Below are 27,532 nucleotides of genomic sequence, written 5' to 3'. Positions count from 1 at the left end.
ATAGCAATAAGATGTGATTAATACTGGTGGGGGGCTTGCTCTGCAGAAATGCCCTGCTGTTGTGTCCATGGCTTGTTTTGATCTCTGGCAAAAATGGCTGCACAAAATCTGCAAGGCATGTCAAGCAGCAAATTAACAGGATAACATCATCTTTTTTCTGTTATTACAAAATATGGCAGGTGCTGACCACCTGTGATCAAAGCACGTCTAAAACAGCAGCAATGACTGAAGATACAGAGAATCTGTATCCCTCTCTGTGTTCCTTCTGCACCAAGTCTAATGTTTCCCCCCCCTTTTATTATTATCAGTAATCAAAAGAAGTGTCAGCCAGCAATGTTTTTGCTCAATTAACAGCAGATCCATCAGTGCCTGTTTCTGCATTTCACAATCAATTAACTGCAACACAGGCTGTACAGGCAATCAATCACGCTAAGTTTAGCACATTAATGAGGTTGTGGAGTTGTCTGGGTGTACTTGGTGTTCCACCAGCCAAACCCATCATTTCTCGTCACACATGACATATTGTGACATGCTATCAGAGCATAATGTGTGCGATAAAAAGGGGGTCAACTACGACTTAAAACACAAGATGAAACATTTAGTTGTATTAAACAATAAGAACTCCTGTATATTTTTATTTTTCCAGAAACATAAATGACAAATGTCAAACAAATCTTTGCAAAACAAAACAAACAAACAAAGAACATTTACTGCCACCTACTGGCCATGCTAAGGAATTACACAGTGGAAAAGAGTAAACATTTGTGATGACTACTTTAATATCTGAATGATTGGCTCAGTGAAGATGAGATAGGCTGGGGACTTAATGTAAATTCTTCTCCACTCAAACCACAAACATCTTTAGGTGGGTTACTTTCCAAGGCCAGGTTCTGACATTTTATTCTGGAAAGGAGTCGCTTTCACACTACACTGATGTTTGAAGTCCCCAGCACTCTCAATGGGGATCTGAGTGGGTGGTAAGTGGAGAAGGAAGCCTCTTCCTCTTCCTAAGAAAGGAAAAGTGCCGGTGGATGGCTGCTCTTTCCCAAAGAGCCTTCCTCTTCCCATGAGATCCATTCGTACTCCTGCATCCCCTCTGCTCATACCTGCTGACAGAGAACAGTTGATGGACTCTTTATTGGTGAGGTCTGACACAGTGGCAGGAGCAGGATCCCGAGCATCCACAGCAGGCCCACTGGTGACCCTCAAAGGGCTAGTTGCAGACTGGTTAACAAGAAGCTCCTGTGATGATGGTGAAGGAGATTCTACACTTGCAGGTTCAGACACATCTGGATGGTTTTTCCTTTGGTCTTCTTCTACAGCAGGTGAGGCCTGGGATGAAGACTGAGGTTTGGGGCTAAAGCGAGCCAGCAGACCCTGCTCTGTGAGTGGATAGTGACTGGAAGCCCACTCGTGCCTCTCGCGACGCATTACCTCCAGCTGCCTCAGCTCTCTGGGCAACTCCAACACACTTTCCTGTGGATACAAACAGTTGATTGGGACGGTTACTGCTAACCTTTAAACTTCTGCAAACCTCACATGTCAATTAAATACTCAAAGCAGTTTAAATCTGTGCAATGCTTGAGTAAAGAAAACGCCAGATTTAAGACCTTTACAGACACACACAATTAGCCCGCTGTGATCTGTGGAGTTATATTTCAATCTGAAATCCTGCAACACATTAGAGCTGATAAAAGGAAAAGCAAAATGTTTATTTTTGGCATTTATTTTTAACTTTTTCACATAAAGTTATATTAGCTATATTAGCCATTTCGCATGCAACGCAGGGTACTGTAAGAACAATTGAATGAAAAGTGTTGACCATGACTTGTGGACTTACCAATAACTGGTAAGGACAACCTTACCACGCTGGTCTACAATAACATTTATTTAATGATGCATAAGTCTGCGTGAGTGCAGATCATTAATATGTAGACACAACCGAGAAGACTGCATTTATCTCATGTGCTTTTGTGAATTGCACAGCTTAAAAATCATCTGAGAATTGCATCATATCGCATAGACCCTGTTTCTTACCTCAGCTATCATCTCTTTCCTTATTATTCCCAATCTGGAAGAGAAATCTCTCTCAGACATCTTGTACAAGGGCAGAGGGCAGAATCGACACTTTAAAAGATGGATGTGGGTTCTATGTTTGAAAATTCTCCCAGTTGTATAGAACTCTATAGGAAAGCAGCCCTCGGATCTTGCTCTGTGAGCTCACCAAACACTTTACTGATGACTATATTGGCTCACTCACTACTTTCGAATCATGCTGAATAAAATATAAAATCCACTTTGTGAATTCTGAGCATTATTTAGCCACCGTTATCAGCAATCACTGAGACATCAAAGTGGCCACGTCCGTCTTATACACTTTCTAAGAGACAGGCCCATACTCTGTGTTTTACTGATGACGGAGGAAAGAACCAAACATACAAATGTGCAGTTACATCTCACTAGAATCAATGCCATACATTTTTACCAGATATGAAAATACTGTACATAACATGCAGAAATGTCTTTCTGTGTGTTACTGACGTGGGAGTGTGTGAATGAAGCAGTGAAGGATAACGTAAACCTGTCCCACGCGTGAATGACAGGAAGCTGTCACTTTAACAGACTGATGAAGCCAGCAGTGTTGACTAAATCATGCGCGTTTCTATCATGTTGCCCGACTTTTGACTGGAGCAAAAAACTGAAAAGGATTATTTCTTTGAAGACAGCTAATTGTTTCTTAATTACCCACCATGCCAACATGCGCCAGTTCATCGGGCTGGTAATGGCTGCTGCTGAGGTAGGAATCAACCAGAGCCATGTAGTCTCTCATGAGCGTGTCCAGCAGCACCAGTCTGAACGGCTGTAGGTGGATCACTGATAGAGCCATCACCTTCAGCAGGGGTAACGGACAAGGCCGCATGTGCCACATCTTGCTTTCTTCCTGTAAAAACATAAGCCTGTTATAGCACCAAATACCTATACAGCACAAGAAAAAAATACCCTGGATAGGTCTGTGTGGTGTACCTTAGTGAACTGTGACTTCATCTGAAGAGACAAAAGCTGGGAGGGGGGCACCCTCAGATGCAGACTTAACACCTCGTGGAGAGTACTGACTCTGTCAGGAAGGAAACCTCCCGTCTCTGAGTAGAAGCACATGACATCTGCCACCTAAAATATTTAAAGAAGACAAAAAAAATGATTTCAATCAAACAGACAAAACAGAGACACATAAAATGAAAAGAACAATATGGATAATTTAGAGAATAATCTAAAGATTAGCAATAATGTGCATACTGCGCACGTACCTGAGTGTCAAAGACATTTGCCAGCTTTACTCCAAACTGAGCGATCAGACATCCAGCAATGGCTCTGCAGTCATGGATGACCTATAACAAATATCAAACCAATATGCTACGGTAATCATAATCACTGCCATAATTTTAAGAGAGCTTCTAATGCAGTTATTTGTCACCTTTAAAATGTCCTTGCTCTCCAGGATCATAGCGAGGCCATTCTTAAAAGCCCGGGCTCCGAGTAACAGGACATCAAATAGGTATACTTTGTTTTTAGTGGCAATCTAGAAGAATTAGGTTTAAGTTATTTTCCTTTTTCTGTCCTCATGATGGAGAAGGAACAAAAAACCAAAAGACTGACGACCTTCTCACCTGCAGCCAACACAGTCGTCCATTCTTAAATACCTCAACTCCTTCTGCTCCCACACCGATCACGTGCTGTTTCTTGATGTGCATTATCTAACACATTTGGATACGGTACATGGGTCAAAGAAATCTGAGTCATTTAAACAGTAGAAAGCAAACATCAAATCAACTCACAGTAGGTCCGAACTTCTCATGAAACTCATCAACAACTACGTAGTTGATGTACTCTTCATCCTCCTCGTCATCATCTGCAAAAAGAAAAAGAAAAATCCTCTCAAAAGTGAGACGTTCAAAACAAATGTGTAGCTCAGGGTTGTCTAACTCACGTTACCTAGTGGGCCGGACAACCTTGTGTCAATGCGAACGGCACATGTAACCCCCGAGACGACTCAATATGAGCAAAAAAGGGTAATTTCAACACTACGTCAAATTCTTTCTGCACAATAAAGAAATGCTGTTGTAATAAAGGAAAATAATCCTGTCAGGACAGCTTTTTTGGCTTAATTTGTAAGAAACAAACAACTGTGTTTTCACAACTGCATAAAATTATAGAAAAGAATCTGGTACCAGATATTCCTTTAATTATAAAATTTAAAGTTTTCAATAATTTACTTTGATTTTTTTTTCTTTACCGTGGGTAGAAAACAAGCAAACATGTAGTTTAGGTGTTCATCTATTACTTAATTACTTTGGTGTAGTATAAATGACCATTAGCATACAGGCCTCCTTCATATTTTCCAAAGCTTTCCAAAGCCCATTCAGGACCCCGGGCCTTAGGTTTGACACCCCTGGTGTAACTGGTTCATCATTAGCTTTAGTGGAATAAATGAACTCACCCAATGTGCCTGTCTTCCTGTATGGCTGAAACTTTGCTACATCCAAGTGGTCCTCTGGTCTGTGATGGTGAATATTTCTGTGCACAGTTTTGTACATTGAAATTGATTACAAGCCAGGACAAAAGGCATTCTCACCAAAAGTGGCACCTCATGCATGTCTTACTTACTCACGGTCACCGTTCCCATCACTGCTAAATTCCACTGTTGAATTAATTATATAAAAAGTCAAGCCAGATATCAGAATGGACAATGAAAGAATACTGTGCAGCTTGGTACAAACCTGTTCAGGTATTACTTTTCATGAGTGAACTCACCATTCAGAATCTGATGGCCAAAGAAAATGTTTGTTCCGGGAAACCTCCAGCCATCACTACTGACAACTGCAACAAACCAGAAACCCCAACTATCTTTCCAAGACACTAATATAAAGTATTTAGCAGTTTTACTCTCTTATATTACAGAAAGAATTCATAAATAAAGTACAACATTAATTAAAAACATCTAACCGTCCGCCAAAATCAAAGCTTTGTTGGGGTAAATACGTTTCACGACCCCGAAGAACGATGAAGTCTTGAGGATCAATTTGATTCTCGCTCCCTTGAAGTAAGTCAGTAGTTTTACATCATCCACAACCATTTTAAATCATGTACGAGCTGTTTCAAGCGAATAAAACAGTGTATTTGTTGATTTGGAGATATCCTTATCCCCAATCACCGGTTAGCGGCTAGGCTGTTAGCTGCTTGCGATTAGCGCGCTGGCCGGGAATGTTGCGTTCATGAGCTCGTCGTTACTTAATTGTTCGAGCGCCTTGACTCCATAAAAAAACATCACCAGATAAAAAACAACTAACACAGTTTTTAAAATTACATTTACGGCTATCGGAAACTTTGCGTAAAGCAACAAACCGATTTTTTTTTTAAATTTTATTTCTGACTGTAGGGACGCTCTCTGGGATTAAAAAATGTTTTTGTTTCCCATGACAAATGAAGGTAACTCCACGAGTCAGTTATGGGTCGTGCTTACGTATTTCCAACATTTTAAAACAAGGATGACAGAGTATTGAGGGCAACGAGTGCCAAAATTATTATTATAATTTTTTTTATTTAATTAAAATGGGAAATTATTAATTAATTTAATATATAAATAAATGATTACAATTATGTTATCATCATTTAAACCACTTGATAAATTATTTAGTACTTTATTTCCATTTTTTATTAATTAATGACCCATTTAATTCACTATTTAACAATTCAGTTGTTAAATTCACTCGTGACCCTCCATAATCACGAGTTCAGCTCAATTTTCGTCAAATGAGCATAAAAACCTCGACAAAAACAGCTGCTACAGAGGTTGGTGGTCAGACCCAAGTTCAATTAATCTCCCTGCTGAAGGGAAACTGTGATTTGAAGAAAAGAGCTTGCACAAAAAGTACTGTCTTCTCCTGGATGGTGATTGATGTATTTGTACAAAAGATGCTGAGGCTAATTTCCAGTACCTGCAAAAGGACATCATCCTCTCAGCTGGACAGCAGATGATTCAATATATCCACCAGGGGGTGTCCACAGCTCAACTATTGAGTTAACGGCTGCAGGTCCAAGGTATTTGACTCTTTCTTCCTTGAATGTGACACTCTGTGACATCATTTACACCAGTGACCACTGACTACCAGAATAGCAACATAGCCTACTTGATGTACTGTGTGACTGTCGGTGTCTTATTTTCTTTAATCATCAAATGTCATTTTCATGTTTCAAAATTTGCACATTCACTTGGAGTGCATGGCAATCAACAGATATACCTAAATTTATCACATGTCTGAAACAGTGCAGCTTATCAAAGAAAAGTACCTGGCATGTGTTTAAAAGGCTACCATTTTCTTTCACATCAGGATCCTTTTTCTGTTTGTTTAAGGTTGGGTGGAGACTCAGAGAGCAGCAGTATTTTCAAGTAATAGAAAATTAGTGTGTGTGTGTGTGTGTGTTTTATCTCAAGCAGCACATTTCTACAAGTAGCACTGGGATAAGATGAGTGAGAAGTTTGCTTCAGAAGTGCACTTAGATGCATGGGGGCAAGTTGTAAAGGTATCACCAAGCAGTCCGATAACAGCAGAGACACAAAAAAGGGTGCAGATACACTATCTTATCACAAGCAGCCAGCTGGTCTTTACACATATTCTCATGACTTCACTCTGCATGAGCTCAAACTAACACATGAACCCAAGCTGCTGGTCATCTGTAGATGGCATGCATGTAGTCGTCTATTCAAAGGGAGGATATTCCGGTGTGCAGGAAGCAGAAAACCTTTTGACCTGAGTAATCCTGGGTGTGTGAGTGAGAACAATGGACCAGTGTGTTAATTTTCACATTTAAAATAGCCCAACTAACACACACATACACACACACAGAAAAGTACAAATCATTTTTTTTAAGATTATAGATAATTAGATTAAACCTGCACAGTTAAACTGAATACAGACAAATACATAATAACTGGATTTCAAAACCTTTTATACTCATACCTGTCGTCTGGCCAATGGGGGAGGCTCATGTGTTTAAATCCGTTGATGTGGAGTTAATAGCGCTTTGATGCCAGTCGAATTCACTCAGTCAAGGGGCATGATTCACATTGCAAGTGACGTTGATGAACACGAAAAAATCTCTTGTCATGAACAAGCATTACAGAAGGAAACAATAATCATCCACTAAGATGTTTTTAAACTCCCCCTTTTCAGGTTCAGGCGTGCACCTTCCCCTCACAGCCATGCTGACTAAAGGGAACTACGTACAGGGAGTGGAGATAGGTTTCATGACAGAGATGCCTCAGCTTTTCTTACATCACAGTCTTCACAGATGTGTATGCATCCTTCTTTTATGGTGTTGTGAAAATTCAAATGCAAAGCTCCAGAGCTGATTTAGTATGATTTGGATGATCATTTGTTTATCTGTTTATGACAGGGGGTAGAACTAGAGGATCAAACTTCTCCAGGCTTTCTTCTTACCTTTAACTTGCCAGCTGGCCTGAGTGTAATTTAGAAACCAACTCAGGTACATCCATTTCTCACTTGAGGAAAAATATCTCAGAAATGGGCTTCAGTTTAAAATTAATGAGACTATTTTCAATTTAAAACGTTCAGATCTCATATAATCGTGGCCTCTGGAGTAAAATGTGAGCAGCCATAATCCCCATATCTACGTTTGGATGAAGGTGATAAGACTTCCTAAAGCTCCTGAAAGATTTCAGGAAACATCTTCTTTGGACCACCTACAGCACAATAACACAATCCCTGATTTAAGCTGTAGTGGTAATGGAACCTGCAACCTCTGTTATCTGTTAAAGGAAGATCCACCCTTTCCTGTTGTGCAGAATGAACAAACAACATCTTTTAGTAAACCAAAGGAAGAATCACATTACGCAGTGATTATCCAGAATGTACTCATATTAAAGGGATATTTTAACCTCTGGTTATGTGAATATAATGTGAATTGTTATGGAATAGCAGGAAAATGTGAAAATTAAAAAAATAAAAATAATATGTGATCAAGTTCTAAATCATTGATAGAGTGCCAAAAGATAATAGGAACATGTGCTTTTCATTTTCTTGGATGGAATGACTTCAACGAGCCCCCCCCCCCCGCGCCGCTTCCGTGATTAAAATCTTCAAGTATAAATCTAGAGCACGACTTTTGACGCAAGTATAATGACTAGTGAAGCGCGGAGTCCACTCCGTGTGAGTGACAAGCCCGACAGCAGCAGCACGGCCGCCCACTCACAGACAGGCTGGGTGAATCTTAATTGTGTAACGTTCATTGACGAGTCAGCACAATGCTTGTGAGACCGCGGAGGCGCACCGAGCCCAGCAGAGCGATGTAATGCTCCCATCGAGGAGGACACAGATGGACAGCCTAGTTCAACCGCTCGTCGCCCAGTACCTCGCAATGGGATGTCAGTCAAAAGAAAACCAAAACGAAAGTATAACATCAGAGGAAAAGGGCAGAGACGAAGCGTAAGTCGGCTCATCTTTTTGTGCTTTTACTGAGGAGTTTCTGGTTGGTTTTCTCTGGTGAAAACGTGGGCACCTGATCGAAGGTATAGGAAGGTTAATCCTACTATCAGCTATTTGTTAATAGTAAATGTGGAATTTTGGCCAAAATGGTGTCAAAAACTGATGCTTTCCACTTGTTATTGCGCACAAGCGTGTTCAAGTTCACCCACTTCTCTGCGGCCAGACCTGCTACGCTTGAAGCGCTTACATGCGTAAAACTGTTCCATTTGTAAGCTCTTTGCTCTGGTCACTCGAGAGTTTTATGTGGATGTCCGCAATCAGCCGGTATTTCCCCAAGTTAAAGGAAGGAAATGAGAACAATGAATAGCAAAACACACCACGGGGGTTTCTTAAGTGTAAATAACACCTTCGAGTTGTGTGACTGTGGGACAAATCCTTTCATGCGTGTGGGCTAATAACCCGTGCTCTCGTAAAATCATGGTTTAAGGAGTGTGCATGTACAGTCATACATGTTAATAGCAAAAGGAGAAAGGCACACTTTCACTGCAGTTAACCCTCCTGTACCTCCTCCGCCCTTCACTGTTCTTCTTGTGTTGGTGTTTCTCAAGGAGAGTGACTCAAGGATGCACCTCCAGGTCTAGAGTTTCTCCTCCAGGTCGGCCTCACAGGTTCCACAAACCTAGCCCGGCCCATACCCCGCCGAGTAAATCAGTAATGCCTCTGGGACACCTCACCAAGGGCGCAACCTGGGAGGAGCTCATCCAAGCCTGCCTGCAGTCTTTTGGTAAGTTAGCGCTGACCTTCTTGGCTGGTTTGTTTTACAAGGTGAAGTCCTGCAGTGAACAAAAGACTCCAGAGGGTGTTTGTGCTCTATGGTTGTGTAACAGGTTATGCAGTCCTTCGGATATCAGAAGACATTAAACCTTCAGGTTAAGCGAGATCACAGAATGTTGTAGCTTAAGGAGTCTGTTTTTCTCACCACTTTCTCTCACCAGCAACAAGTTTAGGCAGGCCTCTAAAGAAAGAAGGGAGTGCCTCGTGTTGGAAAGTAAAAAAGTGATTTCTTACCAAGGCTGACTTTATTTTTGTTTAGTGTAAGATTTCATGGTTTGAAGATAAAGTCTCTTGTCGGTCTGATTTTGTGCCTTAATGTTGAGGGACACGGTGTTTGAGGCTTGCTAATTTTTTAGAAATGCTTTTTGCTGCACTCTATTAATTGTGCATTAATATTTCACTGGCTGCATGATATATAGAGGGCGTACTTAAATGAAAGAACAGCACAGCAGTGATTGTGTAGGCTATAGTTGGATCAATCAAGCAGATATCATTGGCTTCATCGAGTTGTCTGGAGTGCTCTTTGAGTTATGGTGATTGCATCTCTGAAGAGACAAGCTTTCAAACTGCCGTTGCCTGGTTACGCAAATGCAGCAAGAGCAGTGGAGAAGTGTTACAATGGACTGCACATAAAATGACATCTCATAACTACATTCATCTGCAGAGATGCAGGTATTAATCACAGTCGGCTTCCCGTTGGCAGGATACAGAATCAGTGGGAGGGGTTTTAGCCCTATAGACCCCGTACGCTTGAAAGTTACACCCTCAGTGTGTGACAGTGTCTCTCTGTCAGGATAATGTGTTATGACTGGGGTTTTCCTTGCACAGCCTCTCCTGATAAAATGCATCACAGTTCTGGTCCTCTTGACTCACATCACAGGGGACCCCTAAGGTCCTCGAGTCCTGCCACCTTTTCAAATGTGAGAGTGCACGTAAGAGCTATTTGAAGGATTACCGGATGGCAGCTTCAAGCCTGGCTGAGCTGAAAGGTCAGATCCCTGAACGGTAGTCCTCAGATGCTGACCAACCTTTGAAATGCAGAGCACTGCGAGGTGTGGATCAATAGCTGTTGACATCATCTTTCTCCTTGGACCGCTCAGAACACACCCATATTTTTTTTTCTGTTTTTGTTCTTGCTTTCTTTTTTGTTTATTACAGTACTGCTTGCATTTAATTTGCCTCTTTTTTGCAAATTTGGCAAAATATTTATAAGCCAATAGAATAAGACGCGCTATATAAGTCAAGAAACAGTGGTGGGGTTTTTTGGCCTGATGGAAAGTCTCAATCTTCACAGCTGTGAAGAAAACAACACTTTGTTTATTGCATAAGAATATTTTTATTTTTGTATTTATTTACCCATCTACTCCCACATAAATGCGGGTGCAGATGTTTCAGTATTTATTTAATTTTAATGTTTTTGTTGCAATGTATCTACTGCTTGGACACTTCATTAACTAACATCAAATCCCAATTTGTAGCTATGTAACATTAATGGTTATTTAGCCATGACATTTAGCTTTTTTTTAAAATTCATTACAACTGGCTTTCTGTTAAAATGTGTTAATTTTGCTTGCTCATGACTTTACATAACTACATATTGCATACAGATCACAACATCTATTTCACATCTTTTGCTGTTAGATAACGGTTTAAGTTACTCTTTCATTTTTAAGCTGTTTATATTCAGAGAGCTTTAGCCTTTAGTTTATTTAACCACTTAAATCCACTTTTAATTCATCCTTTTCTATTTGTTTATATGCAGTTTTTTTTTTTTTTTACTTTACTTTCTCCATCTAAGTAGTTTTTTTTTTGTTTATTTGTTTGCTTTTTTCCTGCTTGGGAATTACTGTTGTAAAGCACGAATGGAAACAGTGTTGTCAACACAGTTTCACAGAGTCCGAAATATTATGGAAGATTTTGCCCAGAGTACATAGAGATGGCAATCTGACTCGGGTTCTTCTAAAACAAAAGGACCGTCCAATCTGATAGCCTCTGTCAAAACAAGGAAACATGACGTGCATGTTTGGATCGGCCGATGAATGTCGAAGATAACCTTAAAAGTAGGCCACCGGCCGCATGCCCACTGCAGTGTTTATCATCATTCGCCGGGCAGCAGCTTTCCTAATGTTCCAGTCACTAACAGCCAGTCCGGAGGGGATTTCCTCCCACAATTAACCCTGCACAGGGAGGGTTAGTGGTTGGAAAGTTGTGAAAAAAGTATGGCGTAATTGTTTGCCTTATGGAGACTCACAGCCTCCTGCTGTGCTTTATTTTACAGTAGGTCTGACTCTGAGTGTTAGTAAGTTAAGAGAGTATTAACTGATAATTTGATTAAAGCAATCTTATTATATTTGTGTTTACCAGAAATGCCAAGAAGGAGTGGGAATTGTTCTGCATGCATATGTCTTAACTTTAACTGCACCAAATTTTTGCAACCTGTATCACATGTGTCATTTTATAAGCAGCCCTGTGTTTTTCTTGTCTCTTTTACTCTCTTAATGACTTGGAGGGTAAGGTCACTGACATTCGCTGGGTTTAGATGGCAGAGCCTGCGTGTTACAAACACAAACACACCAGATGCAGGATATGAGGGATGGATTAGTCAGCTGCGGCAGCAGTGGCAAGTTGCTTACAGATAACAAAGATTAGAAAACATGTTGCCATGGCGTCCAAGGTATTTCCAAGGTGATATTGTTTAAAAGTGGGTCCTCAGACGCCTGATATCCTTGATGGTGTAAAGACACTGGCAAAGCTTAAAGGGAAACAGCACGCAGCTTGAGACTTCGCAAATGTTGTTCTTAAGGTTTTCAGCCCATTTTCAGGGACCACAGGGGAAGAAAGACACAAATAGTCTAGAGCTGCTATTAAATTCACTTCCTTTTTACGTCAACCGCAAATTTACGGAACAATACAGTCATTTTTGAATTTGTGCTGAAGATGAGTGGTTTGTTTGAGTGTGTGGGAAAATCACTTTTTGTGCTCATCTTGTCCGATATTAATAGGTCATTGATAAGAAATTTGTCTTTCTTTTCGCGGTTTCGAGATGTCAGTCATAGCGTGGAGTCAGACGAGCATTATAAGGAAAGGTGGTCTGCATACAAAGAGAGGAAGTCAGATACATGCAAGGAAAAAGGAAGCCAAAAAAAAAGGTAGTGAGACAGGCGAGCAGCAGAAGTAAACACAATCAGAGGAAAAGGTAAGCGTTCAACGGAAAGGTAATGGCACGAGAATGTGGGCATAAGTTTAAGCTAACTGTCTCTTGTAAAGTGATGAAAATGTCTATGCTGGATTTATGTAGTACAAAATAAATGAAGAAGGAGGAGGGTATTTCTTTAACATTATTGATGCATAGACCCTCATCCCACCAACATATCTAGCATGCAAGACTATTGGCTGGGGATAGGGTGGCCAAGCGTCTCATATTATTCTGGACTTTACAGCACCTTTATCTCTTGTTCAGCATGCTGACATAATGTCCCACATTTTGATTGGCTCCAGTTTGCGAAGTGAACAAATATTATAGGAAATGAGGGGCTTATGTATGTGTGCATCGCTGCTGAAACTCAAAGATACCACACAGAAAAGTAGCTGAAATAACAATTTGCAGTTTTAGCAGATGCTGCAAGAGAAAAAGCAGAAGACGCAAGAGCACAAAGACTGTTACGTGAGTCTATAAACACAAAGTTTCACTTGAGTAAAGTTGTGAAAACACTGAAATACAATATTTGGTCTTCACATTATATGAATGCAAAATCTATATAGCTTGCAAAATTTGTGTGTTTATTCTGTTAGTTCACAATATCAAAATTTCAAACTCCCCCCTCAGCTTGGCCTGCATTTCCCCACATAAATATACATTTTGATCCAGATTTATTTGCTGTAAGCAAGAAACATCATGGCAACATGTTATTCTGTTTGCCTTCAAAACATCATCAGCTATGCGATTAACTTTCTGTGAGAAAACTGTGTGATGGATCTGAAAACCACATTTGAGTTAAACATGATGCGAAACCAAAAGGGGGTTTATCTTAGTACTAGTAGCGGCTTCTGTATTTAAAAAATACACACATATACACACACACGTATATGTATGTATATATATATGTATGTATGTATGTGTGTGTGTGTGTACGGTGGCCCTGAGAGGCCAAACGGAGTGCATATATACCATCTTTGAGTCATTTGATATTCAAAACCCACCAGCCCCCCAAAAAAGCAACAAAAACCATGCCACAAACTCCCATCTGATCTCTGATAATCAAACAACAACAGCAACAAAAGCAGCTCTAATAGTACATTTTAATGTGATGTGTTCTGGTTGATTGTATTTGATGAAAGGCAGGCAGAAGAATTCTCACCATCAGAGCAGGTTTTATCTGAGAGGGTGGCGTGTGTTTTTGTAAACCTCCTCCTCTTTACAGCGGCGACGCCTAACTCGAGCACGTGTGCGTTCGTTTTCTTTTGCAGACGCAAACGGATGTGTAAACGGGAACGGCCACTTGCTGAACATCACCCTGACCATGCACCGTCACCTCATCTCCTCCGGTGATCTGCTGGACAAACTCGTCTTTTTATATCCTTTGTGGAGTGCATCATAAAAGCTTTGGGGGGGGGCTGCTGTCACAAGGCAGGGACGTGATTCAAACAAATCAGCGGCCAATTCTGGGCAGAAAATGTAGACCAAGATCAGACCACTTGTTCTGCCGTGTGCTGCTTTCATTTGGTTGTCAACAGCAACACGCTGTCAAGTTCATACTTGGCTCACAATGCAGCCTGTAGCTGTCAGTGTGTAAAATGTGATAGGAAAGTGGCAGTTCGTGTTTGCTCCTCCTGTCAGACATTTTAGATTTTGTACATCAGTTGCTTTCAGTGTGCAACTTTCCTCTATTCTGAGCTGGTGTATTCAATAGCGGGGAGTCTATTACCTTTCAGCATTTTGGTCTCTTTCAGAATGTTTGGTTCAGTGCTTTTTTATTTTCTCTGCTTCACACCAAAAAAAACCCATGTTTTTTTAATGCCTTGTGACTTGTGGGGAGGATCTATAATCTCAGCTTTCATTCAGGAAACAGCAGTGGCATCACAAAGCCCCTCAGAGGAGCTTATCAGCCCCACGGTGAGAAAGCCTTGTGGTTTCAGGTGTTAATTACCTCTGCCTCTTTCACATACAAGTTCTCTCCAGCTATATATAAACACAGACCCTCCACTGCCTAAAGAGCCCCCCGCTCGCGCAGACCCACGTCAATGCACGCACGGCCGAATGGGCCTCTCTGCTATTTTTAACCCTCTCGTTCTGTGCCCGAGACCCAAAAGGATGCATCAAATAAATACAGTGTGTGGGTTAGGATCAGGGAAGAGGCACAGGGGGCCATTAACAGTCTTCATCACAGTCTGGCCTTGGAATTGCGTGGGCACTTCTTCTGCTCCTATGACGCAATTAGCCTTTTTATGTGCTTCACCGCAATCTCGTTCCTGCCAGCGCAGAGCTATACAGTCGGTTGGATATAAATTCACAGGGCGGTGTTTTTCTGAGCAACATGTGCTAAAAGGAAGGCAGAGTGACCTCCGTAATAAATAATAGCCTTTCGAGCTGACAGCACTGTTTAAACTGCCGCACGTTTAAAGATCCGTCGCAAAACAGTTTTTCTACAATATACGAGGCACCGATTCTGCGGTTTCTTTGTGCATTATGTTGTTCTCTTACCTCTGTAAGCCAGAATGATTCATTCCGTGATGCTCATCGGGAGTTTTGCTTCATGCAGTCGCCTCCTCCCACATTAACAAATGTCACCTGTGTTTGCCTTTTCAGTTTAGTTTTTTTTTATTAATGACTTTGTTTGCTGGAAAGAAGTTGCACAGTCACATCAACCATATGTTCATTATTTACTCCAGAAAAAAATTGTCTAGAATAACTTGCTGGCAAGACAAGCAGCAGTGAATCCAAGCTTTAACTTTCATATTCATCAGGTTTATGCTCATGTCACTTGCTCCTTAACTGAAGTCCTCACGTTTAAAACGGCAGTAGACAGCGAGCAGCCAGCAGAGTGCCAGAGGATATGCTACCTCATCAGGTCAGTCCCACAAATACACCGACTCAGAGTTCAATTTGGCTTGTTTTTACATCTCATTCACACTGTTATCATTCTTTACTCTTACAGGCACTGGATCCAGGAATTCTGGATGATGTTCCGGTTGCACCACAGCTTGTCAGACAGCCTGGATGAGTTTCGGGATCTGATCCGAGAGCACGGACAGGAGCGACTTTGCTCTCTCCTAGAGACCAAATGGATGTAAGTGTTAATCTCCGGCCAGCTGGCCAACTGAGACATTAGGTCTACAGAACTCTCGGTTGCTTGTTGCAGTCATAAAAGTACTGAAATCAGTCACGATCAAGAATAGAGACTCTCACTATGAAGAACACAGACCCGTAGTAAGCATGCTAAATCTTCCATTTTTTATTGTTGTTGTTTTTTATCATTTAGGTTGCTGTGATGAAACTGGACTGCACAGTTTTAAGTTAAATACTCAGATTGATGCTGCAGCTAACTATAATTATATTTAGAGAATAATCTGCCAATTAATAATTAGTGATGCAAAGAGTTGTTTTATATATAATGTGAGAAATATCAGTTTCACGCATATCACATGCTTTATTGTGTCTGATCAACAGCCCAATACTAAAGCAGCAACATTAATAAAAGTGGTAGATACTTACATTTGTTAAGCTAAAATCATTGAACTGTAGAATTAAAAGATTAAAACTCCAAACTGCACGTTTTGTAGCTGCACCATTTTTCTCTCCAGGAAGTGACCGCAAATAAATGTAATGAAACGCTCTGTGGGAGACTTCCATGAATCAACAAACAAAGAAATCCATTTGCAGCTTTTCAGTCTATGAAGTTTTGCTGCTACATAACCTTTCTTCTGATGCATTCACGTTTTGTTTCGTTGTGTACTCCAGAACCGAACGAGACTGGTCGTGGAAAGCCAGCCAGAAGATTAAAGCTAACAGCAGTAAAAAGAGGAAGGTGTCGCTCCTTTTTGACCACCTGGAGCCCATTGAGTTGGCCGAGCATCTCACCTACCTTGAATTTAAATCCTTCTGCAGAATATCAGTGAGTATAAACACACACCAACTTAAAAGAACAAGCGCACCTGTTTGTAGCTTATCATTAACACTTTGCTGTTTTGTTTTTGTTCTCTGTTTTTTTTTTTTTAATTACATTTACTAAGAACCATTAAGTGTTTCCTCCTGACAGGAAATGCTTTGCAGTTTCCGTGCAGCGGTTTATGCTCCTGTCTCTGCTCTCTTTGCCAGTTTGTAGACTATCAGCATTACATCCGCAGCTGCTGCATGAAGGACATCCCCGTGATGGAGCGTTCCATTGCGCTGTGTAACGGTGTCTCCCAGTGGGTTCAGCTGATGGTGCTAAGCCGGCCAACCGCTCAGCTGAGAGCTGAGGTTTTCACTAAGTTTATCCACGTTGCACAGGTAGTGGTTAAATCAACCCCCACTTCCACTACACATATACTTTCTGTGCTTACATTTCCTCTTCGCTTAAATCTATGTGCGGTTGTTCCAGCACCTTATCTAACTAGTGTTAATATGACTTTTGTCTCACTCTGAAAGCCCCTCACATGTTAGTAATTGTGTAATGCATATTCAGAGAGCTTGTAGTGATTCTCAGGAGCTGTGCTGCAGGCTTTTAGGGTATCCAAATATCTTACCGATAGAAAAATATTATCTGAATGCAAGCTAATGAAGTCACCAAGTGGAACACTCTTAAACAATGAGGACTTTGTAGGAGAAGAAAAGCAGGAAATGACTCGTGAGTGTAGTCTCTGATCAGAGCTGGCTTGTTAAAACCACTCCAACGTGAAGCTGTGTGCAGCCTGCTGAGAAGTGATACACTGGCTTTGGGGAGCCGTTAGGCAGGCTTGTACTCTGGAGGACCTCTTGCAACACTAATGCACCAGTCTGCTGCTGCTCACTGCTGTCAACCTCGAAACCCACGGGTGTGGAAACGAATTTCACACCATAATGCTCCAGTGACAGCAAGAACTGGAGAATTTATAAAAAATAAGAGAGGGAAAAGCATTTCCAAAAAAAGAGCGAACCATCAGAGTGCAGTAAGAAAAAGCCAACGATCTAAGTGGCTTATGTAATGCCACTGTTGTGGATTATATAACCAAGGCTACCTGAAACAAGTTTAATTGCGCGTTTATAAGTGTGTGTGTGTGCGTGAATGGACTGACGTGTGTTTCTTGTGCGTGTCCGCCAGAGTCTGCACCTTATGCACAACTACAACACACTAATGGCGGTGGTGGGAGGCCTATGTCACAGCTCAATCTCCAGACTGAAAGACACCACGTCGCACGTACCGAGTGAAGTCACTAAGGTAAAGGGTAACTGGCAACGCGATGTCCAGTTCATTTAGAGTCAAGGATCAAAATACTGGAGAAAAATAACTGTAGCACAATGATAAAAATGATTTCATTCCCCAGGTACTGAACGAGATGACAGACCTGCTGTCCTCTTGCAGAAACTATGACAACTACAGACAAGCTTACAACAAGTGTACAGGTTTTAAAATCCCCATCCTGGGTGTCCACCTCAAAGACCTGATCTCAGTCAATGAGGCCATGTCGGATTATGTCGAGGACAACAAGGTGAACGTCCAGAAGCTCCAGGCCCTGTACAACCACATCAACGAGCTGATCCAACTCCAGCAGATCCCACCCAGGCTGGATGCCAACAAGGACCTGGTTCACCTGTTGACGGTAGCGAACTGCTCGCGGCGACTTTGGGTTCATTTGAAATTGTTATGCAGCTTCATGTGATTCAGCAAGTAGCGCTGAACACATACAAAGATGCAAATGAGTGCAGCATGTGGATTGTCTTTTTCTCGTGTGGGTGTGATTAGAGTCTATGATCTATGAGTGTGTGGGTGACAAGCTGAATGTGAATGAGAGTGAGTTCAGATTGCTGTATTGTTGTATTATCTGAGTGCAGTGTGCTAATCCTACTTGAATGACAGCATGCCCGTGAAGAGATAATAATTACCCCGCAACCTGAATTCACCTTCACCAAAACATGTTTCAAGGAGAAATCTAGAGACCTTTTTCTCATTCTGTTTACCTTCCATGCAGCAATAAGTGGCTTTTTAATGTCTTGCAGCTATCCTTGGATCTTTACTACTCTGAGGATGAGATTTATGAACTGTCGTATGCACGGGAACCCAAGAACTGCAAAGCACCTGTGAGTGATAGCAACAGACACGATTTAAGTAAACATTTGTTTACCAGCTGGAAAAATTCAGCATATCAACAAACTAATAGATTGTCTTGGAAAGCAGGATTATTCACTCTCTTTCTTTAGAGAGAGCAGCTGTTTATCTTGGCCTAATGCAAAGAGACAGAAACAGCAAGCCTTTCACCTCTTTGGGACCTGAGATTGGTTAAGCAAAAGTGTAATGATGCTTAACGGAAGCAAAGGCTTATTTGCTTTCTCTCAGAGATGAGAATATAGATTTCACTGTCTCTTGTGTGTGCTAAAAATGAAGCAATTACTTAGTCTGAAGACTGAAAATAAGAAAGTGCCTAGCCTGACATCCGTGCAACATTGTTGAAAGTGAATTTTTATGCTTTTGTTAAACTGACTAACTTAAGCGCAGTAATTAGCCTGTAATGTCTTGGTTGTTTCACCCATGCACTCAGAAAAAGAGTCTTTGCCCTCATAATCGTACCTACGTAACAGATTTAAATGGAATTAAATTGCTTAAAGTTGTCGTCATTTGGGCCTTATTTTATGGAGTGTATGATAACTGAAACTCCTTTGGTCAGATGTTATTTTGCATATCTCCTGAGACTTAGTTTTCTTTTTTTTTAATCAGCCAGCCACACCTTCTAGACCTCCCGTGTTTGTGGACTGGGCATCAGGAGTGGCTCCTAAACCCGATCCTCGAACCATCAGCAAACACGTGCAAAGAATGGTCGATGTAAGCGCTTCCCTTTTTCAAGCCTCCACAGTTTTCAAGCCTCCTTATTTCAACTATTCTCTTGCATGATGCCATCCTGACAGCCTGCCTTCCCCGCTATTGTTCGCTAACAACTGAGCAACAATGCTTTTTATTTGTTGTCATTCGCAGTCCGTGTTCAAGAACTACGACCACGACGAGAACGGCTTCATTAATCAGGAGGACTTTGAGAAAATCGCTGCTAGCTTTCCGTTTTCCTTCTGTGTCATGGACAAAGAGAAGTGAGTCTCTTGACAGGTCATGTATTCGCTCAGAGGCTATTTATGACTTCAGGGGAGAGGAAGCAAAAGTGGCATTTGTAGATGTGTAGTGGCGAGTTTAGCAACCGGAAACATAAAATAGCTGCGGAATTAACCATAAAGCTGCCGCTAAATGTGTACATGAAAACCAGCACAACTGATAGGCAACCGGTGCTGTAAAAAACATTGTCACTAAGTGGTATATGTTTTTTTTTACAACCACTGGGCAGATGAGTGGGTGTAGCCATCTATAAATATGGAGAGACATTAATGAAAATTTTTTAAAAAACCTACAAAAATAACATGTAAATTATTACTATTAATAGATTTTTAGTATATCAGGCTCTTTTGCAATCATCCTGTATCACAGCTCTGTTTCCTCTTTTAAACATCAGCTTACAATATATGTGTTGTGGTTTTTTCAGGGAAGGCCAAGTCAGCAGAGAGGAGATCACAGCTTATTTTATGCGGGCCAGTGTCATCTGCTCCAAGCTGGGCCTTGGCTTTGTCCACAACTTCCAGGAGACCACTTACATGAAACCCACCTTTTGTGACAACTGCTCAGGATTTGTAAGGAAACACAAACCTCCTTGGTGCTGTTTTCTAAAAAAAAATGTCATTTGGGTTTTGCTCTTTTATGTTTAGTCACATAAATGTTGTTCTCTCTCTTTTCTCTCACAGTTATGGGGTGTCATCAAGCAAGGCTACAGATGCAAAGGTGAATATGGTGATCTCTCTCGTGTAACTTTGGTATCTCTGGCCAAATGTCAGTTAACTCAAATACTTGGAGAGGTACACTCTGTCTTGTGGGGAGCAGGTGAAATGGAGTGTGGTTTTTTGTTGCGTTGCATGTTGCTAGTTGAACCTTGCAGCACATGACAGAAAGAGACTGCACTGAGAACCACAATTTTCTTCCCCCTCCCCCGTCCTTCTAAAGATCTGAGAACTATTTGTTTGCTTGACAGTAAGCATGCAAAAACAAGAGTCTGAGAGTTGCATTTGCAGAACAGATAGTGTTCAAAGAGAAGTGAGAAGTCAGTTTATTGAAGCTAGATCAACTTCGGTTCCTGTTGTGACATGTCGTGCATTCTTTTGGGCCTGCACAGACTGCGGGATGAACTGCCACAAGCTGTGCAAGGACCAGGTGGCGTTTGAGTGCAAGAAGAACACCAAAGTGACCAACGCCACTGACAGTCCGACCCCGAGCTCCACGCCGGTCACCACAGGCACTTCAGAGGGTGGGTTGTGTTGATGGGGTACACCCGCATTCAGTACTGTTAATCACGCCATGCTTTTCTTGCACATGTTACCGCACAATCTCACCTCAAATATGTAGACAATAACAAATACCCGGCATGGAGTAATCACTAATTTTCTGTATCATGTGCCATCTTCTGGCGGAAAGTTTTTAAGCCACTTGTTCATTGGTGAGACAGTTTTTGTTTCCTGTAATCACTGCCTCCGACACTGCACAGAAAATAAAGTTGTTTTTTTCTCATCTGTGCCAAAAAGAGTTTGCAATAGCTGTAAGAAAAAACAATTCTTGAACGCAAGGTCAGGTCTGCTGTGAGGGTGATTTCCCTCCATCTATCGCTAGGAACAGTTTCACTTACAGTAAAACTCAAGCTGCCCACCGGCTTTAAAAATGCTTCTATATTCGGAGCAGAAAAACTTTCGTTTTTGCTTATTATAGGCTGACTAACTAAGAGACTCAGGCTCTTTCAAAATTAGTCTTTCTGACGTACTGTTTTGTCATATGGTGTGATAACTGATCTGAGCCATTTTCTTTAAGGATCACTGATTGCTCTTTAGGCATAAAAGTTACTTTAAAGAGGAGCTTTTTAGTTAATAACATGAAATAAAAGAAACCAAAGAATGTTTTAAACTATGAGGGTAATCAAAGTTACATTTCAAAATATGTCCAAATCTACTACAATTATTTATAATATTACGAGGATGAAGATCCATTTTACTGTAGTTCAAATGGTAAATGGGCGATCTTCTACTCGCACACTCAAAGCACTTTGTAAAACATGCCTCATTCAACTATTCACACCCATTCATTCTACGCCTTTTCTAGTGCTTTATATCTAGCATTTACATCCATTCACATGCATTCACATTCTAAAGAACGCATCTTAGAGCAACTTGGGGTTCAGGATCGTATTCAGGGATACTTTGGTATGCAGACTGGAGCAGCCAGAGATCAAACCTCCAACCTTCCAATTAGTAGATGACCTGCTCTACCTCCTGAGCTACAGCCACCACATAATTGGTAATATACACTCTCTGGCCACTTTATAAGGTACACTAGCAGTTCCCACTAGTGGTTTGGCCTTTTTATTGCATAGATTCAACTAGGTGCTAGAAACATTGCTCAGAGGTTTAGGTCCATTATTTGCATGATAGTGTCACACAGCTGCTGCAGATGTGTCGGTTTCATATACATCATGCAAAGCTCCCGTTGAGCCACATTGCAGTAGGGGCTTTATGGGACCTTTGGGCAGCAGAAGACCGCTCCTTTTATGCCCATCTGCTTGTATTTGTATGCAGAAGAGCACGTGTTTTGCATTTAAAACATATTTGTGATAAGTGAACAGGTGTGCCTAGTAACGTGGCAAGTGAGACAAATCTCTGTTTAATATTGTGAACAAGACAGTGTCTGGAACAATGAATACCAATATTAAAGTCAATACGTGGTCTAAAAGTAAGTTTAGAGTCAGTGCAATGTAAATATTTTTCTGCTTTCTGAAGGGGAAAATATTCAGGCTATGGCAAAAGATTTTAGTTAAAGGTTTGTCTTTACGCTAAAGAGCATAGAGTAAGTTTTTTTGATCTACAAAGCAATAATTTGTTAGCTGAGAACCAGGTTTGAAGAGTTTTAAAGTCAAAGTGCAGAACTGTTGAGGTTGTAAAACAGAGGTCTTTGATGTATAGACAATAGTGTCATCTGCGTAAAGTTGCGTAGAGTAATTAGTTGAATAGAATACAAAAAGAAGTGGTGCTAGGATAGAAACTAGCAGCACCCCTTGCTGCTGAGTAATCAGATCCGATTTGCACCCACTTAAAAACTGCACGCTGCTTTCTGTTGCACAAATAGGACTTAAACCACATCAATGCCTGTTGGGAAAGAACAATAGCATGGAGATTGTCAGTGAGAAGATGCTGATGAACCAAGTCAAACGCATTGGTAAGCTTTGTAAGACAACCGTGATCAGCAAAAAGGAATCATTAGACAATTTTAGCCCTTTTATTTTAGTTGTATCATATTTCATACATGAGCTTTTGAGATCTCTACATCATCAACGTGATTTTTATTTTTGTTTTTTTGAAAAATGTGTTGTATACAATCAGACACAAGCAGTGCTACTGTGAGCAATAAATTGCACAAAAATGTTGGATGTAGCTCATGGTTCAGGTTTTACAGGGCTATGAGAACAATAGCTATTTCCGTCTGTTAATGTGCATTTTGAAATGAACAGAAATAATTACTAAGCGTGTCCCTCTGCCCAGGTTCAGAAGAATGTCCTTTCCCCTACCCTCCGGATGACAGGAGAGACTGGAGCCCGGACTCCCCAGTCACTTCCAGTTCGAGGCCTAGGAGAGTCCATAGCCATACCCAGACAGATGGACCTGAAGTATCGCCCACCTCAGCTTCTCTCTTAGTCCCAGCAACACCCACCCTCACCTCATGTCCCAGCCCAATACCCCAAAGAAAACAGCGATACTGTGCCAAATGGGAAAACAGAGCTTCTGTTGTGCAAAAGCCTAAAGAGCCAGAGGAGGAGAGCAAACCTACCTACGAAACTCTGGAACTGGTGAGTATCACACTATGAATTATACTCTACTTTTATGCACCATATCGCCCACTTGTTATTTTAATATAAGGTTTCTTTAACAGGAGAACCAGAAGCTCCGTAAAGCTAATGAGACACTACGTAAGAAACTAAAAGAGACAGAGCGGGAGGTGGAGATACTAAAGACATTGCTGAAGAGGCACGCTCTCCACCCAGTGGAGGAGGACTCCTCCTCTTAGACTTATACATACACTGATGCTTCAGCAAGGGGACTGGTGCTGCCTCCGTGTGGCAGCAGGTATGAATCCTGATTTGATCATGAACAGTGCAAGTATTTATCAGTATAATGAGATGAAGATAACATGATATAAAGGAGAAAACGCTGCACAAGTTGTTTTTATCAAGGAAGGAAAATCTGTGTGTCACCAATAATAAGGTTAAGGAATTTCTTTAAAGGTGGTGGATTTTTTAAAGCTAAATACGGTGCAATTTAACAACTTGTTGTTTTTTTTTAAATGCACATTTATCCAAATTACTTTTTAGTGGGAAGATGGTTTTAAAAAAGGCTTTTTTAAATTGCAAATCTGAAGTAAACAGGACAAGCCCCTTTAATGTTTTCAGCAGCTTAGAAAGGTGACAATCAGTAGCTTGAGCATTACTTAATTTATTTAGCTAGTGTGCAAACACAAGGCATCATTGAATGAAGGAATGCAGTATTTTTAGAGGGGGAAAAGGCATTTGCAGAATGTGTTTGATCAATTCTTGATCAGTTAATGAGCTTAGCTATTTATGTTAAACATAAAATGGAAATCAAAGGCTGCAGTAAAATGTGTGAGCAGCGGAAAAGGTCATCAAAAAGTGCATGTCGTTACTAGCAATGACAGGAACCCACTGAGCTTAGAGCAGCAGAATGAAAGTTGTACAGATTGCTTTATATTGTTTTCACTGCTCGTTTCAATGCACAACATGCTTCTGTCAATATTTATTGTGTGAAACACTACACACTTCATAAGAACAGTGAGATATCGGAACATTTTGTACAGTATAGTGGTACTTTCATGGAGTTATTTATGCTTATGTTGGCTTCATATTGATACTTAAAAAATGGCTGGTGCAGCCATGCTATTTTGATGTAGTGTGGCCCATCGTGTGAGTGTTGTACTGTGAGCTGAGATATGTGTTTGTGATGTACATGTAATGTATTGTAAATACAACGTATACACTGTGCCGTTGTACTCATGTCGAGGTTCATCCTATTTCTCAGTATTGTTCTCTTATTGTTCTAATAAATAATTCATATTCTATAGTAAACATTTTCCTGTGTTACTCAGTGTGACCACCGGGAGTCACCAAAGCATCACCATAAGAAGGTTTTCAGATTCATTTTAGTGATTGCTGGTTTTCAGTTTCTAAACATAGAGGTATATTCTGTGAATGCTCGAGTTAGCTGTTGTATGTCTATTTCTAAGAATGTGCCCTGCAAATAATATGAGTGGTAGTTAACTTCAATAACATCCTTTTTAATGCTAGGTTTAAAATATATCGTTTTTAACAACATCCACTACTAGTTAAAATAAGTAGCACATCTCCAACACATTGTTTTGCAAGAATCCACAGACTTGTGCTGAAACAAACCGTTAAAGACAGCATGTATCACCCCGTCTGCCAACTGTGCCAATCTGGCCTGTCCCTAGAGCTTTGCTGCAGGTAATGAGTCTGACTCCACAGTACATGTTGGCCAGTAGATAATGAGAGGGCAACTGTCTGCTGTTGCAGGAGGAAGGACTCAAACGAAGGACCTAATAATTCTCTTTTTTTGTCACTGCTCACTGCAAACAGCAGGTGATTTATACACTACTATATTCCCGGTGCTGTGATTCAGCATGTCTATATTTCTATAGCTGTATTTCATCAGATAAGAAGGCAGCTATCTGAAAGTATAAAGCATTTCCACATATATTGCATCTGTATTGTTGCCTGGACCAGGATAGCTTCTTAGGCACAGCAGCAGTTCCCAAGCCTAGCCTTGTGGTGACAGCTAATTTACTTTTATTTGAATGTGACATCCAGCTGCTGGGGAGTAGCTCCTCGAGTCTACCAGGCTCCATGCACACTAATGCTGAATAATTTCCAATACCATGGCTGGCTGAGAGAAAGTGACAGAAAGAACACGTGTTAAACTTGAGAGAAAATGTCATCTCAAAGGCTGCTTTTTTTCAATCAAGGCTGTGATAAAAGCTTGAGAGGAGAAATGTCTTTGCCCCGGTGTGCTAAAGTAGTCGTCAAAAAGATAAATATATCAGACACAAATCCATTTACAAACCCAACAGAGACTGTAAACATAACACATTGTGGTGCATTTAAGTCTGAAAGAGACCACAAGACACATGTAGGCTAAGTGATACAGAGTATGACTTCCTTCTACGTACACTAAGATCAAAATATGACCAACCAATTAAAGCAGGCAGACTGAAATGATTTATCACCCAGACATCAGTTGCCACTAGGTGTGAATGTGCGAGTGAATGTGAGTGCGAATGGTTGTCTGTCCCTGTGTGTTGGCCCTGCGACAGACTGGCGACCTGTCCAGGGTGTACCCCGCCTCTCGCCCTATGACAGCTGGGATAGGCTCCAGCGCCCCCCGCGTCCCTGGAAAGGATAAGCGGAAGCGAATGGATGGGACATCAGTTGCTGTGTACTTGGGGGAATTGGGCCATTGTGAGATATCCATAAGTTAACTTAATGTGCTAAGTCTAATGAACACACTCTCTAAAACTAATCAGACAAAGATGTGAGCAGACCATTTTATGTCCCCCCTGACAGCATGCAGAAAACACATCGGGAGCACACACAGGGGACTTTCCTTTCAAACACGAACAAGCGCCACCGCCGCAGTGCCTGTAGGATACAGGAACACCACAGCCAAACTCAGCTCCACATATTCCCTTGATTATTAAACAGAGTTCATCAAGTTCTAATGATGGCCAAAGGACCATTGTGGAAGAGCAGAGAGAGAGAGAAACCCCAAGTGAAGGTGCAGGAAAGGCAGAGAAAGACACGTTTTTTCTAAGGAATCTTCCAGAGGTGGCTTTAAAACTGAAGCTGTGGTTACATTTTTTAATTAACCTTGATGATAGCGGAGGAGTGTAACGGGAGAAGAGAAGTGGAGGAGTTCTGCTCTGCAAAGGCAAACAGTACTGCTCAGCTGCCTCCCCCTCTTTCCAACCTTTGTCAGTGAAACCTAAAACAGTCAGTTTTAGGTTTCTAATGCAAGCTAATGCACCTATGAGCTCAAGGTAAACACAGAATAGCAAGAGAAGAGTTATGTCTGAACCTGATATGAAGGTAATGAATGTGTGGGCACCACTGTGTGTGCATTTACACAGAGAGAAACATCAGGCTGCCCTTTCTGGGCGCACACACACACACACACACACAATGCAACCTATGGGTGAGGAAATTCATATCCTGTAAATATCCAGTGGAGTGGCTTCATATTATTCATCTTGCTGGCATACCAGCAAGGCGGCTTTGGAATAGGCATATATTTTCGAGGCTTAGAAAAAGAGGCACAGTGACAGAATGGTGTGTGTGAAAAGCCAAAAAATACATAATTCCTCTTGGTTGTTTTGTGTTTGCAGTGCATTCCTGCAACTTGTAACCTAGAGCATCAGTGATCTGCATCACAAGGAAAAGACTTAGGTGCTGTTTAGGTGATGTGAGATGTACACGCTTCACCAGTGCAGCTGCCAGTATGATTTATGATAGATATTCACTCCCCTGTTGTTCCCTAAGGCGTACTTTGGTGCAAAGTGAGAGTGGTATAAACAAAAAAAGAAACTCTAAAAGTTATAATTGCCCCGAAACAAACACTTTTATATTGGCTCACATCTGTGTGAAATTGAAAAGCAGATTGTTGGCAAATCTATGTCTTGTTTTAAGCTGCTCAATACAAAGATGCCAAAAAACAAGAGACATCTGAAGGCAAACACTGATGGTTATATAGCATCTAACAGAACAAGTACTTCAAAGACAGCCTGGAGAAAACGCAGATTACCGTAACTGATGAAAAAATGAAACCAGGTGGTGATTTTAAAAAAAGAAGAAGAAGAGAAATCACAGGTACA

General features: G+C 41.1%; 2 protein-coding genes across 3 annotated transcripts; one reads left to right on the top strand and one right to left on the bottom strand.

Moving 5' to 3' along the window:
• Window positions 1-225: 225 nt before the first annotated feature.
• exd1 (exonuclease 3'-5' domain containing 1) lies at window positions 226-5,381 on the bottom strand. Its single transcript, XM_026152208.2, has 11 exons — window positions 5,002-5,381; window positions 4,810-4,875; window positions 4,663-4,696; window positions 4,496-4,572; window positions 3,834-3,907; window positions 3,666-3,752; window positions 3,473-3,577; window positions 3,306-3,386; window positions 3,025-3,168; window positions 2,750-2,941; window positions 226-1,476 (listed from the first exon to the last, which is right to left on the bottom strand). Exons 1-11 carry the CDS (start codon window positions 5,129-5,131, stop codon window positions 871-873), a joined length of 1,596 nt encoding a protein of 531 aa, XP_026007993.2. The 5' UTR covers window positions 5,132-5,381; the 3' UTR covers window positions 226-870.
• Window positions 5,382-8,233: 2,852 nt separating this feature from the next.
• On the top strand, window positions 8,234-24,716 carry LOC113012193 (RAS guanyl-releasing protein 1). Of its 2 annotated transcripts, XM_026152240.2 has the most exons (17): window positions 8,234-8,501; window positions 9,110-9,285; window positions 13,803-13,908; window positions 15,341-15,403; window positions 15,491-15,622; window positions 16,294-16,447; window positions 16,651-16,824; window positions 17,615-17,731; window positions 17,838-18,113; window positions 18,511-18,591; window positions 19,226-19,330; window positions 19,481-19,590; window positions 20,034-20,178; window positions 20,290-20,326; window positions 20,715-20,846; window positions 23,122-23,426; window positions 23,510-24,716. In XM_026152240.2, exons 1-17 carry the CDS (start codon window positions 8,368-8,370, stop codon window positions 23,642-23,644), a joined length of 2,382 nt encoding a protein of 793 aa, XP_026008025.2. In that variant the 5' UTR covers window positions 8,234-8,367; the 3' UTR covers window positions 23,645-24,716. The 2 variants fall into 2 exon arrangements, with proteins under 2 accessions (XP_026008025.2, XP_080149737.1); XM_080293611.1 differs by lacking the exons at window positions 8,234-8,501; window positions 9,110-9,285 and adding an exon at window positions 12,983-12,999.
• The last annotated feature ends 2,816 nt before the right edge of the window (window positions 24,717-27,532 follow it).

This window comes from Astatotilapia calliptera, chromosome 19 (genome assembly GCF_964374335.1).
Source record: "Astatotilapia calliptera chromosome 19, fAstCal68.1, whole genome shotgun sequence".
In the NCBI taxonomy this organism is placed as follows: Eukaryota; Metazoa; Chordata; class Actinopteri; order Cichliformes; family Cichlidae; genus Astatotilapia; species Astatotilapia calliptera.
Note: the sequence above shows the minus strand (reverse complement) of the source record. Positions and strands in the feature narration are given on the sequence as shown.

Excerpts from the sequence above, each read along its gene's own strand:
- exd1 (XM_026152208.2), bottom strand. The coding sequence starts at position 5,131 with ATGGTTGTGGATGATGTAAAACTACTGACTTACTTCAAGGGAGCGAGA. Across the intron at positions 4,876-5,001 it reads AGCTTTGATTTTGGCGGACG|TTGTCAGTAGTGATGGCTGG; the intron begins GTTAGATGTTTT and ends GGTTTGTTGCAG. Across the intron at positions 3,387-3,472 it reads AGAGCAAGGACATTTTAAAG|GTCATCCATGACTGCAGAGC; the intron begins GTGACAAATAAC and ends TATTTGTTATAG.
- LOC113012193 (XM_026152240.2), top strand. The coding sequence starts at position 8,368 with ATGCTCCCATCGAGGAGGACACAGATGGACAGCCTAGTTCAACCGCTC. Across the intron at positions 16,825-17,614 it reads AGTTTATCCACGTTGCACAG|AGTCTGCACCTTATGCACAA; the intron begins GTAGTGGTTAAA and ends CGTGTCCGCCAG. Across the intron at positions 17,732-17,837 it reads TACCGAGTGAAGTCACTAAG|GTACTGAACGAGATGACAGA; the intron begins GTAAAGGGTAAC and ends TTCATTCCCCAG.